This window comes from Taurulus bubalis (assembly GCF_910589615.1).
Source record: "Taurulus bubalis genome assembly, chromosome: 13".
NCBI classification, from domain to species: Eukaryota; Metazoa; Chordata; class Actinopteri; order Perciformes; family Cottidae; genus Taurulus; species Taurulus bubalis.
The window spans coordinates 18,479,482-18,493,056 of record NC_136601.1 but is presented as its reverse complement, the minus strand read 5'-3'; the positions used below and the strand labels follow the sequence as shown (position 1 = coordinate 18,493,056).

The following is a 13,575-nucleotide window of genomic DNA, read 5'->3' as shown; positions in this document are numbered from 1 at the left end:
CACCACAGACACAGCAACAGGGAGCAATTAGCGGGTAAGTGTCTTGCTCAAGGACACAACATGGACTAGCGGAGCCGGGGCTCGAACCACCAATATCAAGCATAGACCTACTTATAAACTAAGCCAAAATAAGCTATGATCTAGTTTTGCATATTGTGGTAGCCTGAACTGTCAGCAAAATCTGCCTCATTTTTGTTTTATCTTTGTCAGGTGCTGCAACTGAATCTGACTCCATTGGCAGAGATGTTTTCTGCTTCTCCCAAAGACCCACCAGCACAGCAATAAACAAGAAGGATAAGGTTGAACTTATGCAAACTGTATATGTGCATAATGGGAGGAGACGTATAACACATGATGGAACTACAAAATGTTTCCGTCTATTGTTTTTCCTTTCAACTTAATGACAAACCAAAAAATATAAAGCATTATAACATGTGAATAATTCCTTAACTTTATAAGGCCCACTTTGTAACCTAATTTTAAAATGACCAGTTTCCTTTTGAACTTTTGCTTTGGCACTGGAGATTATGAGTGTATTGATCACAAAGAGCAGAAAGGCGGGCTGTGTGCCCCGCTCATGAAGATAAACATTAGCATTGTTACGGGCGCTCACTGTTTATCTTCAGCCCTACTGTATACTGCAGCATCTTTGGAGGTAAACATTAATCATGTGTGTTGCAATCACTTTAAGTCTAACTAACCACCAGTCACAGATGAAAACTATCTATCTTTCATTGGCTTTGACGTATACATACTTTATCTGATATTTATTCTGCACGTTTGTTTAGATAACACACTGTATGTAAATATGATTACATTTGGACTTTAATACTAGCCAATACAAGTCAAAGTAAATGTGTGTTCTGTTAAATCCATAGTCCTTTATCACAGAGGACATACGACATGTCACAGCAGGAAAAGCACAGGCGTAAACAAGAACATGAATGATGGCTGCCTTCGATTTTAGGTCACTGGCATGGCTTAGTGGAAAACTTGGATAGAACAGAGTGATTGGTTAATGTTGTCAGTAAATCCCTGCGCTTTTCCTACTAGATGTTTCATTTCTCCCTCTTTCTTTTCCTGGGAATATTTCCCCTGTAGGTCAAGCTTTCAGTTCTTAGGACCATCTCCAAGATGCTGGAGGAGAACAGGCTCACCAGACAGAGACTGGCCACCCTCAGCCAAGCCCACTGAGGCCGCATTGACTGACTGAAATGGGCCACAACCATTGCAGGTTGCTAACCTTAACTTCTTTAACTGAGAGATATCATCCATGTTTCACCACATCAAAGTTCTTACTAGTGTATTAGTTTAGTTCCGTAAGCATGGGATGTTGCAAACCATTGTTACATCAAGGCACCATAGAGTGGTCCATCTACATGTATGTGTGTGTATATGCGTGTGTATATAACATTTTCACAATGTTCAATTAACAGTGTTTTATTAAAAGAGTCCATCTTCAAATCGGTGTGCTAAAATCTCTATTCAAATTAGTCTGGTTTCATTCTCAGTTTCATGATGTAGGCAAATTAAGGTTTTCAGATTTTAAACACAAGTTAAAATACACATAAATGGAATACAGTTAAGTGACTGCAGCACATGCAGGTTTTACTGCTCTGTAAGATGAGGCTGTTTCAGAGCAGTATAGTATATAATGTATTGTATTGTGGACATACTGTGATAGTTTGTTCCACCCTAAAAACAATGGATGGAGAAAATATTATTAAAACATTCATGGTGTACTACAAACGGATGTTTAAAAAAAACATCAGAAAATAGAGTTTATGAGATTGAATAGCTGCTTATGATGAGTTTACCAGCCCATAGTACACATGTGGCAGGAATTACCATTATACTATTTCAGATACAACTCTCTTAAGTGTCCACCAGAGGGCGCCACCTCCTCTAATATAAATACCTGAGTGGTAGTTTTCAGCTCATACTGTATCTCATCTCATACTGTAAACTCTCCTTTTCACGCCTCGCTCACAAAAATGTCACCAGCCAATTCTAAAATAACATCAGGAAACTAATACATTTCTGTACCTGTTGATGGTGCAACTTTCATCGCTGTGTTAATGCTGTGTGGTGTTATAATGGCCACAATAAAAATAAATATATATATTTTTAACTATAAAAATGTAAAAATAAACATCTGTTATGTTTTGCATTTGAAATAGTGGCCTGCATTGTGCTTTCTATGAGCTAAATAATATTTCTAAATATTTTGAGTGTAGATTGTCCGGACCTGATTTGTCTGCTTTTAAGGTTACAAACGCTGTTACGTGGTCAGCTGCGGTTTCCATACACGTTTAAAAAGAGAACAGTGTAGATGATTTGCGAAGACTGTTATCTGAGCAAATCTTTGATTTCTGATTTCAACAAAATGAACTGGCTTCAGGTTTTAGTGATAAATGTGTCACCAGAGGTTTACTCCTTTTTTACCAGAATGTATTGACTAAATCTACTTGAGAGCAGCATATGGCTGTGATTATTTTAACAGTAATATAATTGCTGTTAAACCATGGGCAATTTAACTCCAAATTGTTCTGCAGTTGCTTAATGTTTTTGATTGATTAGCCTCATTGCCTCTGTGTTTAGAGGCCAGTTGTTTTACCCTTTTCTCCCCTAAACACAACATGACAGATTCAACGGTGTTCTCACTCAAATTCACAGAAGCATTGTGACTGCGAGAGCAGTATTTGCATAAACATCGACCACAAGTCTTCAGGGAAGGACCCATAACAGCTGTGAGTATTTAAACGCATTTTTTGTCTGTTGTAACCTTTCAATGTTTATTGGCTCATTACATATGTAACCGACAACTTTACTAAGATAGTGCTTTCTTATCCTGGGACCTGTTGTCTGCAATATGATTATTTTGCTCATTACATAAGGTCCTCAGCATGGAATCCCAAAAATACAAGATGTTTTACCTGCACCTGCTGCATATCATTTAAAATTATCAAATAAATTGCTTTTGAAAAATTCCTGCAGCAAAACCTGCGCACAGCTGGATTGAACTATATTAATTAAAATCATAAGATAGAAAAATAAGATGAGCGCACTTTATCAGTTCCCTATTATGACACAATGACAAGCAGCTTGGCTGTACTGAGGAATGTAATCATACTGTGCTAGGTTCAGAAAATTAAAGATGCTTTAATTCTGGTGGTTTTCAGGCAGCTTGTCTGTGGTTAACTACATATGTACGATTGATTCCTTGCTAAGCCCTCCCACCCTCGTTACTGTTTCTAGGCCTGTCACACTTTAGCAACCAGCGGGTCAATAGCACTCTAAAATATCAGAGAAGTATACAGAAAAGACTACTATATGCATGTGAGAGCTTCGTTCACATTTTGTGAATAAAGAGGCCATTGCAATTGAGGGGAAAGCCCAACGGCCCCAATTTAAGGGTCAGACATCTCGAAAACTCATGTGCAGGTCAAACATACAGGAATAATGAAGGGTAGCTCAATATATTGATGTGTTTTAAGCCAATTGTGAGGACCCATCCCTTCCACAAGGGGTTTCGTGTGCTGTCTGCTGGCTCTTCTTTGTCTTTCAGGATGTTGATTGTCAGCTGATGAGCCACAGCTGAGCCGGGTGTGAGCCAGCTGTAAAGTCCCTGAACATGAACGCTCTCTTCTCTCCTTTGCCTCACACAGCTGCTGTTTACACATGCCGACATTACTGAATACTGACTCTGTGTTTGTTTCGTTTAGTTAATGTTATTCTGTAAATAAATTGTGGTTATTGATTACTTTTCACTCGTCTGGTCTCCCATTCATGTCGCAGCCTTTGCAGCGCTCCATCGTGGCGTCATAAGGGATATCATAGATTAAGAATGATTAACATTCAACCGTCTTTCTTTGCGAACGTGTTAAGCCGGATGATTGTATAAGCATCTTACATTGGAGCAAACACAGTTGTGTGTGATGGATTCAGCCTTGAATGAGGTCATCTTCACTGTTTAATCCATATCGGACAACTCTCCTCTTCATTTCGATCTGCTGTCGATTTACAACCTCCATACACACCGCTGAAGATTTCCCCCAAAACGATGTCGTCCTCCTCAAAGTATCCAGCCTCAGCGAGCATCTAGACTGCGGCAAAGAGAACAATGTTCTGTCCGAATAATACCAGAAGACGTGCCACCGGTCCGAGACGGGCTCTGATGGGTGCATACTGCCACACCGGCACGGCAGTTCTTCATACACTGAATCGGGTCATTTTGATTAGATTACTGTTATAAGCCTAGTGTTGCATGAAAGGGTCGATTTGCGTTCTCACTGGGAATAAACCACTCCAGAGTTCGTGTGGAGGTTAGCCGAGACCACTTGTTTCGCAACACATCCAGGTTTTGAAACGACTAGTCCAAACGGTTTCATCAGCGTTCCTGAAGATCACAGGCCGGTGGACGCTGAAGCAAACAGAGCTGGTGGTTTTGAATTGGCAAACAGGCGCTTTATTGAGTGTTTTATAGCATTGAGATTGAGGATAAATGGCTGTTGGGGTGGTGATTTGCAGTTATACAGACCTCTTTTTTTTAATCAGAGCTGCAGTCTGCATGGAGACTGCAGACTGGCAGCTGTAGCTCCAGAGCACACTGAGAAGCCTGATGAGCGGCGGCCGTGTTGTGGACTGAGGCCCCATGATGTGCAGTTTGAAACCAGCTGGTTTTGTTGCACAGGACCAGTTCAGGAAATAATATAGTCCACAGAAACAGTGGTTGAGAGGAAACCCTGTAAAAGACACTTACCTGTCAAATAAGCAATGACGTATGTTGTGTTTTATGTATTGTTTGGGCCTAGCTATGAATTCATTGTTTAAATATATTACGTTGCCCTCTGTTGTTGCAGCTATACAATTCAAAGCCTCTTTTTGTATCGTAAGCAGCTTTCTGAGGTTGTCTATTTAAATACTGGCAAAATTAGAACGAATATGCAAGAAAAAAAGGGGGAAATATTTTAGGTTTTTCCTTCTAAATCTCTGGCGGGACAAAAGAGACTTTGGCGAGCAGCCACAGTTCAGGTAATTAATGGGAAAGAAACACTGAAACAACTAATTGATTGATCGAGAAAATAATCAACCGATTAGTCGACAATGAAAATAATCGTTGGTTATCATTTGTCCCGAGAATTAATGCAGATTGTAACATTTCCCACTAAAGGCAAAAGTCAGATGTTCATGTTGTTTTGTCCAGTTGAAAAGGGGCTCTATCATTTACCATTCTCAGAAGCATCACCAGTGATGGTGATGCTTCTGAGAATGATACATGATTCATTATGTTTAAACCCACCTACGGTACCACATCACAGGCACTAGTAATGTCAGGAGATATGAGAGCTGTATTGTTACACTTCTGGCATACACATCTTGTTTACTCAAGTCACATCCTCATTCCTTCAGTGTGCAGTTTCACATCATAGTAGCACGTCTCTTGGAACTCAAGTGTTGTTTCATCAGCCTTTATTGAGCCTTGAGCATTTCTTTCCAAGCCAAGAACAAACTGCTTTAAAGTGAAGACTAATGTGATGATGACTTAGTTCTGGTGGCATCTGCAGAGAAACAGGAGACACATTAACCAACCAGGCTGTCCACCGAACTTTTCATTGAAACCACGTTTAACAAACGGCAGCACGAAGGTGGACGACAAAATGAAAAAGAATCCTTTAATCACATTGTAAACACAGATTTATTTACAGACCACTCTTCCTTTGGATGACCATCATCTGCACTACCCAACGCAGACTAAGATATTAATGCATTTAGAATTTGCCATAAGAACAACCCATAGTTAAAATTATATTTGTGTCAATTATTTTCAATTCCTAGATTGATCAACAGGGGAAAGTCTATATTTGAATACTCTATTGGCATCAGGTTGTAAACCATGAAAAGAGTTTGAAGGTTTTAGCAGCCAATAGATCATAGATTATAATTTTCTTATCAATGTAGGAATAGTCATATCAATTCTTAATAATATTCATTGTTGGATCGATACACGTTCTGTCATTTGTAAATAACAATAATAATAATCCCCGTAGGCCACGATGAATACAAGCATGATAGTTTGGGAGAGGTGATATTTCACATGTGATCACCTGGTTTTAGCCTCTGCAGGTGGTGCTTGTGTTTGTGTGCAGGTTAGAGACACAATATGAAGGTTATTTCAAGGGTAAAGCAGGTTAAGGATGTGGTTTTACTTTGTGTGCTTTTACTGTGTAGTAGCACACTTATTCCTGGCATCGCTTACAATGTCCATTCATCTCCAGTTGGATTGCATTTAAGCAATACAGCCCATTAAACTGGCTCATGCAGCACTAACGGCTCCATATTTGCATATGGAAGAGAAAGAGTTCAGTGACATGAAGCTGCCGTTACTTCCTCTTTGCTTATAATAAACAGTGCTTAATAACCACATTGCACACTAACTCATTGTGGCTGCATGTGTAGTTTGTGTGCATGTGTCACTTGTGATCTTAATCTTAATATTTTCCAACTGTCAGTGTGATCTGCTGATGCGCTTTTATGAAGCCACAGCTCCTCTTCGCGAAGACGTTTTGAATGATACGTTTGTGAGGTCATATCACTGAATCTTTTTTTGTGGGTATCTTTTTACAGTTATGTTAGAAATAAGTTGCTACCAGATTCAGGATACTGTATCACATGTACATTCTCACATCTGTAATTTGATGTGGTGAGATGGGGATTTACCGCAGCTGCAGTGCATTCGTCAGTCAGAGGATTCGTTTAATTAGTTTAAGCTTTTTTATAACCTAATGAACTGACTTGCTTCAAACAACAACTGTGCGGAAACACAATGAAGCGCTGAAAGATCCATCAACTAACCGTGACGTATTGATTGCACTGACTGAGAGGCCTGAAGAAGCAATAATGAGAAAACGCATCTGACCACTTTCAGCCTCTCAGGAGATAATTACCCTCTCAGATTGGTTTGTCCTTGCAAGTTGCATTAAGATAAATTAAAGCCCCAATGTCTTCTTCATTGAATATATGTGCATTCGTTAGCCGTGTTGTACTTAAAACTAAAAATATATATATCATGAGCATATTTACTTTTGTTACCTCGCTGTAATTGCAACAGTGCTACTGTAAAGCTCCATTTTCCTTTGTAATACAATGTCTGGAAAAGCCAGTTCCCAGCATGGATCATGTCAGACTTCCATTGTGTCCTTGATTGAACAGTCATTAATATATAGAACAAGACTGCAGTTTTTAAAAAGTACACTCTAACCACCATGCTTCAGTAAATAAACCGTTCTGGAAGTGGTGGGTGTCGGCGTTATAACACAGGACTCATCCGAAGGCACGAGATCCAAAATGCACCCCCAGATAAACATCTTGAGCGCTCATGTTACTTTTAGCTGTAATCATTCCTCCCCTATACTTATAAAGACATTAGACATCAGTTGTCTTGATAGTGTCCCTGGTTGTGTTTTTATGGGCTGTTTATTTTGACTGCCTGCACATGAAATATTGATTGAGTCCTGATTGGCCTGTGATGGCTGCAGGGGAAAAGTCTGTGTGTCGCGGTAGTTAGTGTGTTTAACTCAGCGGAAGGAGAGGCAAACCTCCCATCGTACCATAGTTTGAAAGGTTGTATGACCATATTTAATTTGTAAAATAAAAGGAATTGTTTTGTATTCAGCACATGGCTCCAGATTTATTATTGTCGGCATCCTGTAAAAATGATAGAGAATAGATAAAAGCTGTCCCCTCCGATTTAACCTCTCAGGCGTGTGAGGATCCTCGTAAAAAAAAAGAAGCACTTTCCGGTTGTGAAACAACGATTTTACAGTTGCAAACTGTCGACATTTGAGGCGTGTCTCCCAGCACCAGGACCGGTGGACAGGAGCGAGCTGTTTAGTTAGTGGAGGAAAGACAAAGACATGGATGATGCTTCCCTTCCTCCCTGCTGCAAATTCAAAGAACTATCACAACTGCTTCTTCTGCTGCTATATTGTAACTTTAACTACAATATCCAAAACCAATATTTCATCTACTCCTTTATAGTTTTATCATTTAAACCCCTGATGTAACGGCCCATGTTAACGTGTCCATTTTTAGCCTCGGCATAAGCAATTTAACATGTCTTCACGGGTCGCTACTTCCCGCCGTAACTGCTTTTACTTGATGGGACTGCGTGTGAATTACACTCAAGCATTCACGCAAAGCAATATTTCATCTTTTCTCATATTGTTTCCCCGTATCATGTCTGAGGATTGAGAGGAGAAATGCAATGATGCAGTATTCTATGCATTTTCACTAAATACTGATTGACTGAATGACTTCTTTCACACTGAAATGAGGCGTTAGCCCCTTAATGGATTTGCATGTGTTTACAGGAGAGCGAGCTCGTGCTGTGTGAGCACTTTGCCTCACATGGAGACTAATGATGTTGAGGCGCTAGGGAGTCGAGCCCCGTGATGCCACTGTAATCCTGCTGATTACAGAGAGCACACAGGAGCTCTGAGGGCTGATCACAGAGCTCTGGACAGCTCCACTGCACTCCAGTCACCTCACAGGTGGCCTTTGAATGTGTGGGCATCTGTATATAAGAAAGACTCATATGGCAGACAAGGAGACAGACATGAGAGTAAAGATAGACACTGGGGGGTCAGACACAGCAATAGGCATATACATTTTGCATCAGCTGCTGCACATGTCTCCTTGGCTGAACGAACACTTAAAGGCACCGTGTGTAAGATGTAGGAGCTTCTAGGTAGGGGATGGGTATCGTTTGGGGTTTTTCCGATACCGGTGCTGATACCGGTGCCTGATCCGATAAAAAAAAGAAGAAGCACAAAACAACGATTGACGACATTAAAGAAAGGCTTTTTTCTTCTTCAAATTTAACAATATATTAACTGTTTTACTATGTATACTATGGATATAAATACATACAAAACACTTGACTTCAAACTACAGATTCAAACATTTTAACTTCAAACTATGAACAATATATATATATATATATATATATATATATATATATATATACATTTAAAAAAAAAAGAACAGACACAAGCATCAGGTGGCCTGATTGGGACCGTGTGCAACAGAACTCCACTCAGAAACTGTTGGATTCTACAAACTGTTAGATTCTACAAAACTGCTGCTTTACTGGACTATACATCATCATTAATATCAACTTACAGAGCTTTTCTGACGCAGATGGAGCTGCTCTTGAATGAACCGAGGAACAAACACGTCTCCTAATAATCTCACTTTGTGTCAGCGTTTCTCCTGGAGAGCTCCCAGCCGATGTTCTTGCCGGTCAGCTGCGGTTTCTCAGGGGAAGTTTAGAGTTTAGAGTTCGGGAGTCTTTTCCCTCTCTAGAAACTCTGTAGCTTTCAACGAGGTTTGGTGGAGAAAACGAAGCGTTTCTCTCTCGGAGTTCGGCTCTTCTTCTTTACACCCAATTGTTTTGTTGCATTTGCTGCACACTTTTTTTGCGAAATACAGCCACACCGTCTACCTTTCGGCATTGTCTCTGTTAAAAGGTTTTCGGTACCCAACCCTACTTCTAGGTGTGTGTTGCAGATTGCAACCAACTAAATACCCCTCCAATCACCCTTACACCTTTCTACGCAAGTCGGAGATCTACGGTGGCCTGGATGGTTATCTTTGGGATTTTATTACAAGGAGCTACTCTTATCAATACTCTGCTCTTATTCATGATTAAATCATTACTTTACACATATCGAAGGTTTAGGGGAGGTAAGGTTAGGTTTAGATTAGATTAGGGTCCAGTTAGGGTTTGGGTTGGTTAGGTTTAGATTAGGTTAAGGTTAGGGTTAGGTTAGGTTTGGGGTTAAAGGGTCGCACTCCGATCACACATGGACCGTACATTTCAATACATCTCGAGAGTCCCTTGTTAATACTATTACGGATGGTTAAAATCACGATATATAAATCATAAATCAAAAGTTTTAAGAGAGCACGGCTTATCGGGTTGATGAAATGAGGTATGTTAAAATGACTGTTAATTACTTGAATAACACAAATGAAATAATACCGTGGGATGTTTTGTTGCATACTGGGTGCATTTAGTCTCACTCAGAAAGATATTAAGCCGTCTGCTATTCATGACAATTTTAACATCCATGCCCTTTTGGACTGTTTTTTAAAAAGCTGCCGCGTCTCATCCCATCACTGAGAGGTTTGAGGCGATAGAGCTGCTGCTGTTCTTCTCATGATGTTTCCTAATACTCTGGAGCCCTACAGGTATGCGCTTCAAACAGGCATGCGACGCCTCTGTCTCCTCCAACGGAGCAGACACTGGGACTAATCGCAGCGGGCGCCACGCACCTCAGGAAGGTAGCAATTTTCCATCATTACTGTTAAATCCCGCTTTAAAGAACCGGATTCCACAGACCTAATTACAAGGTGTTAATAAAAACAATGTAATGACAGTCATTTTAAAGCTTGCCCCAAAACCATAATCCATTTCCCAACTGACTCTCACATTTAATGGTTCCTCTACGGTGCTATTTGAAAATTTAAAAGCGCCCTGATTCTTATTGATAACCATTGTGATTACTCCCACAGTTGGTGTGTCAGGACCTGCAAGTTAGGGCTTGACTTCGCAAAGTAGAAATACAGCTCTTCAGATGTCACACTGATGCGTTTCATCCTGGTGCAGAGACAGCCGGGCCAATCCACCAGCCTAATTGCAGGAGTACACAGGGGGTTGATTTACTTATATTAGTAGTTTTCTTTCTCCAAAAAATACCATGCAGGCATCAGCCTCATCCCATATTCACGTCCATTAATTCAAGAAATAAAGCACTGTACTTTCAAAGGCCACTGAGAGTGAATAAAATACAGTTTATACTGTCAGTTATTATGATTAATCCCATGTGAGCTGTCCTCAAGAAACAATCGTCTCCCTGCGTAATTACTGCGAGATGAGGCTGATGTGAGCCTGACCTCTCGGAGGGGCGTGGCCCGGCTGGGATCCCGTCCCAAGCGCACCGTCCAATCACAAGTCAGGACGCGTCATTGACTGAAATTCCCCTCGAACCTCCCAAAAGTTGTATTTTTCCCATCGCAACTCTGTCAACTTTGTAACAACTCTTTGTGTTTGCACTCCGTGAGAGAAAAGTTATGCGTGGTCTGGACTGGAATTAGATATCGACCCAAAGGAAGCATGTCTTCCCCCGGAGACTGGAGAGAAGATCTCTCAACAGACGAGGATGTACAGCCACCGCGGGCGGAGAGCCGCGCGGCGCAGGTGTCCCGCCTGCCCTTCAGCGTGGAGGCGCTCATGTCGGACACAAAGACCCTAAATGTGACGGACAGAAACGATGGAAGTCACTCTGTGAACGACGAGCAGGCGCACAGGCCGGGGGACTTGTCCCAGAAATTAGTTTCTATTAAATCAGAGCCGTCGGAACGAGGGGGCTGTGCGTCCTGGAGATCCAGCCCCATTAAGATGTCAGCACCACCCAGTAAGTGATCCGGGGTAATGTCTGGATTTGAAGATTTATTAATGCAGATTTATTGGTAATAAGGGGTTATAGTCGTTAAACGTCTTTTGGTGCCTTAAATCACCCCAGGACCTCATCTAACATGCTTTAGAGAAGTTAATGAAGTTCATAACTGCCAGGCTCCATAAAGGAGAGATGGGCATAAGTCTAATAAATGTACATATTTTAAGTTAAAGAATGAACTTATGAAGGTAAAACATGAACCGATTTAATAATATTTTAAATTCAGATATTTATAAATAATTGTAATTTAAAAATATGTCCTCACTGTTCCCTATTTCCTGTTCACGGCTACACCTGAGGATACTAATAATTGTATAAAAACATTTTTTAAATCTTATTTTATTGATAATTGATTGATAATTTAGTCTAAAAAACTCAATCTGAAAATGATGACAAATAGTCATCACAATTTACCAGAGGTTAAATAAGTAAGGGGATGATCAAATGGATAGTATTGATAATCTCATTACAGTGAGTTAAAATTGCCTCAAACAAACGTTTTGAAAAGAAGCAAACACTATTTTTCGGCCCTCATTCATTTATTGAGATATCAGACCAATGAGGTAGTATATCTGACTCAACATTTCAGCCTCTCATCTTGCCCGTCTCCTCTAGGGCAGCTCAATCCAGCAGTCTGCTCCTTGAGGAGGCACAAAACCAACCGCAAGCCTCGCACGCCCTTCAGCACCACGCAGCTCCTGGCCCTGGAGAGAAAGTTTCATCAGAAGCAGTACCTGTCCATCGCTGAGCGAGCCGAGTTCTCCTCCTCTCTGTCGCTGTCCGAGACCCAGGTGAAGATCTGGTTCCAAAACCGGCGAGCTAAAGCCAAGAGGCTTCAGGAGGCTGAGGTGGAGAAACTCAAAATAGTGGCTGGCATCGGGCCCAAAGCCGTATTCCGCCCGGGCTTCCCGTCTTTGGGTTTCCCCCTCAGTGTGAGCCTGCATGCTGGATCAGCAGCACTGTACGGACTGGGCTGCTCATACGGCCGCGGCCCCATCCTCCCCGCTGTGCACCTGGCCATGTGCGCCTCACAGGTCGGCCACAGCCTGTTCCACCTCTCCTGAGAGAAACCAGCACAGAGTTGTGGATGTGTTAAAAAAAAAGAAGGACATGGGTGTATCGTGAAGTCATGCACCTTATGAGCGACTTCATGGAGGAGCCAAAGCTTTTTGATCTTCACTGGTCTGTCTTTATTAATATCCTTTTACAAAGATTACAGACTCTTGAAGATCTTTGTTTACTGTTTGCCTATATGCTGAATCAGCTCGGGTCACTGAAAATGAACAGAATATATCAGGCCACACATATTCAGGACCGTTTTCCTGAATAGCCGATTGCATTTTTCGCATCCTTTTTTAAATTTACTTCTTGTATTTGCAAATGTATACAAGTGCACTTGTATTTGCCTTGAATATGCAGGGATATTTTACATCATTCTCATTTTAGAACAATAAGAGAAGGGCCTTTTGGCCTGGGGAAGTGCCGGCTTCAAGCCAAAACATTCCCTATGACATATGTATTCACTGTATAGTCCTTAAATTCATTCATATCATGATGAATATCTATGAATTTGTTATGTGTTTGACATTACATTAAAGCTTTTAGTTACCCCTCTGTTTGGTTCTCTTGTTGATCTCCACACTTTAATGCTGAGCTCACTGTCTACAGCTCAGTTATCTAGTGACCCACAACCTTTAATGTGTGTACTCCACATCCGGCACAGTGATCTGGTTCTTGCAATCTACGTTTCTTTCACAAATGCTCTGAGAAGTTAAAAAAACACCACACTGATATTGAGCAGAATATGGGTAATGCGAGCTCCACCAGATTGATTATGTTGTTTGTCATTTAGTATTACGGATCACCTTTGGAAGTGCAGCTACTCCCAACAGTCATTTCCCATCTTGATTAAATCTTACGGTTTTCACAGAAGACATTTTGACCTAAGAACAGATGAAACTTACAACACAAACGATGGCGACGTTCCATTAAAATGTCCCAGTGAGCCGTGATGGTGTGACATTCATTTTATTATTTACTCTTTTACTTTTGC

At 40.9% G+C, this 13,575-nt stretch overlaps 1 protein-coding gene across 1 annotated transcript; it reads left to right on the top strand.

Moving 5' to 3' along the window:
* Positions 1-11,179: 11,179 nt before the first annotated feature.
* Positions 11,180-12,586, top strand: LOC306745996 (homeobox protein MSX-2-like; the record flags this gene model as incomplete). Its single annotated transcript, XM_079228861.1, has 2 exons — positions 11,180-11,480; positions 12,138-12,586. The coding sequence occupies 2 exons, from the start codon at positions 11,180-11,182 to the stop codon at positions 12,584-12,586; spliced, it is 750 nt and encodes a 249-aa protein (XP_079084987.1).
* Between the last annotated feature and the right edge of the window lie 989 nt (positions 12,587-13,575).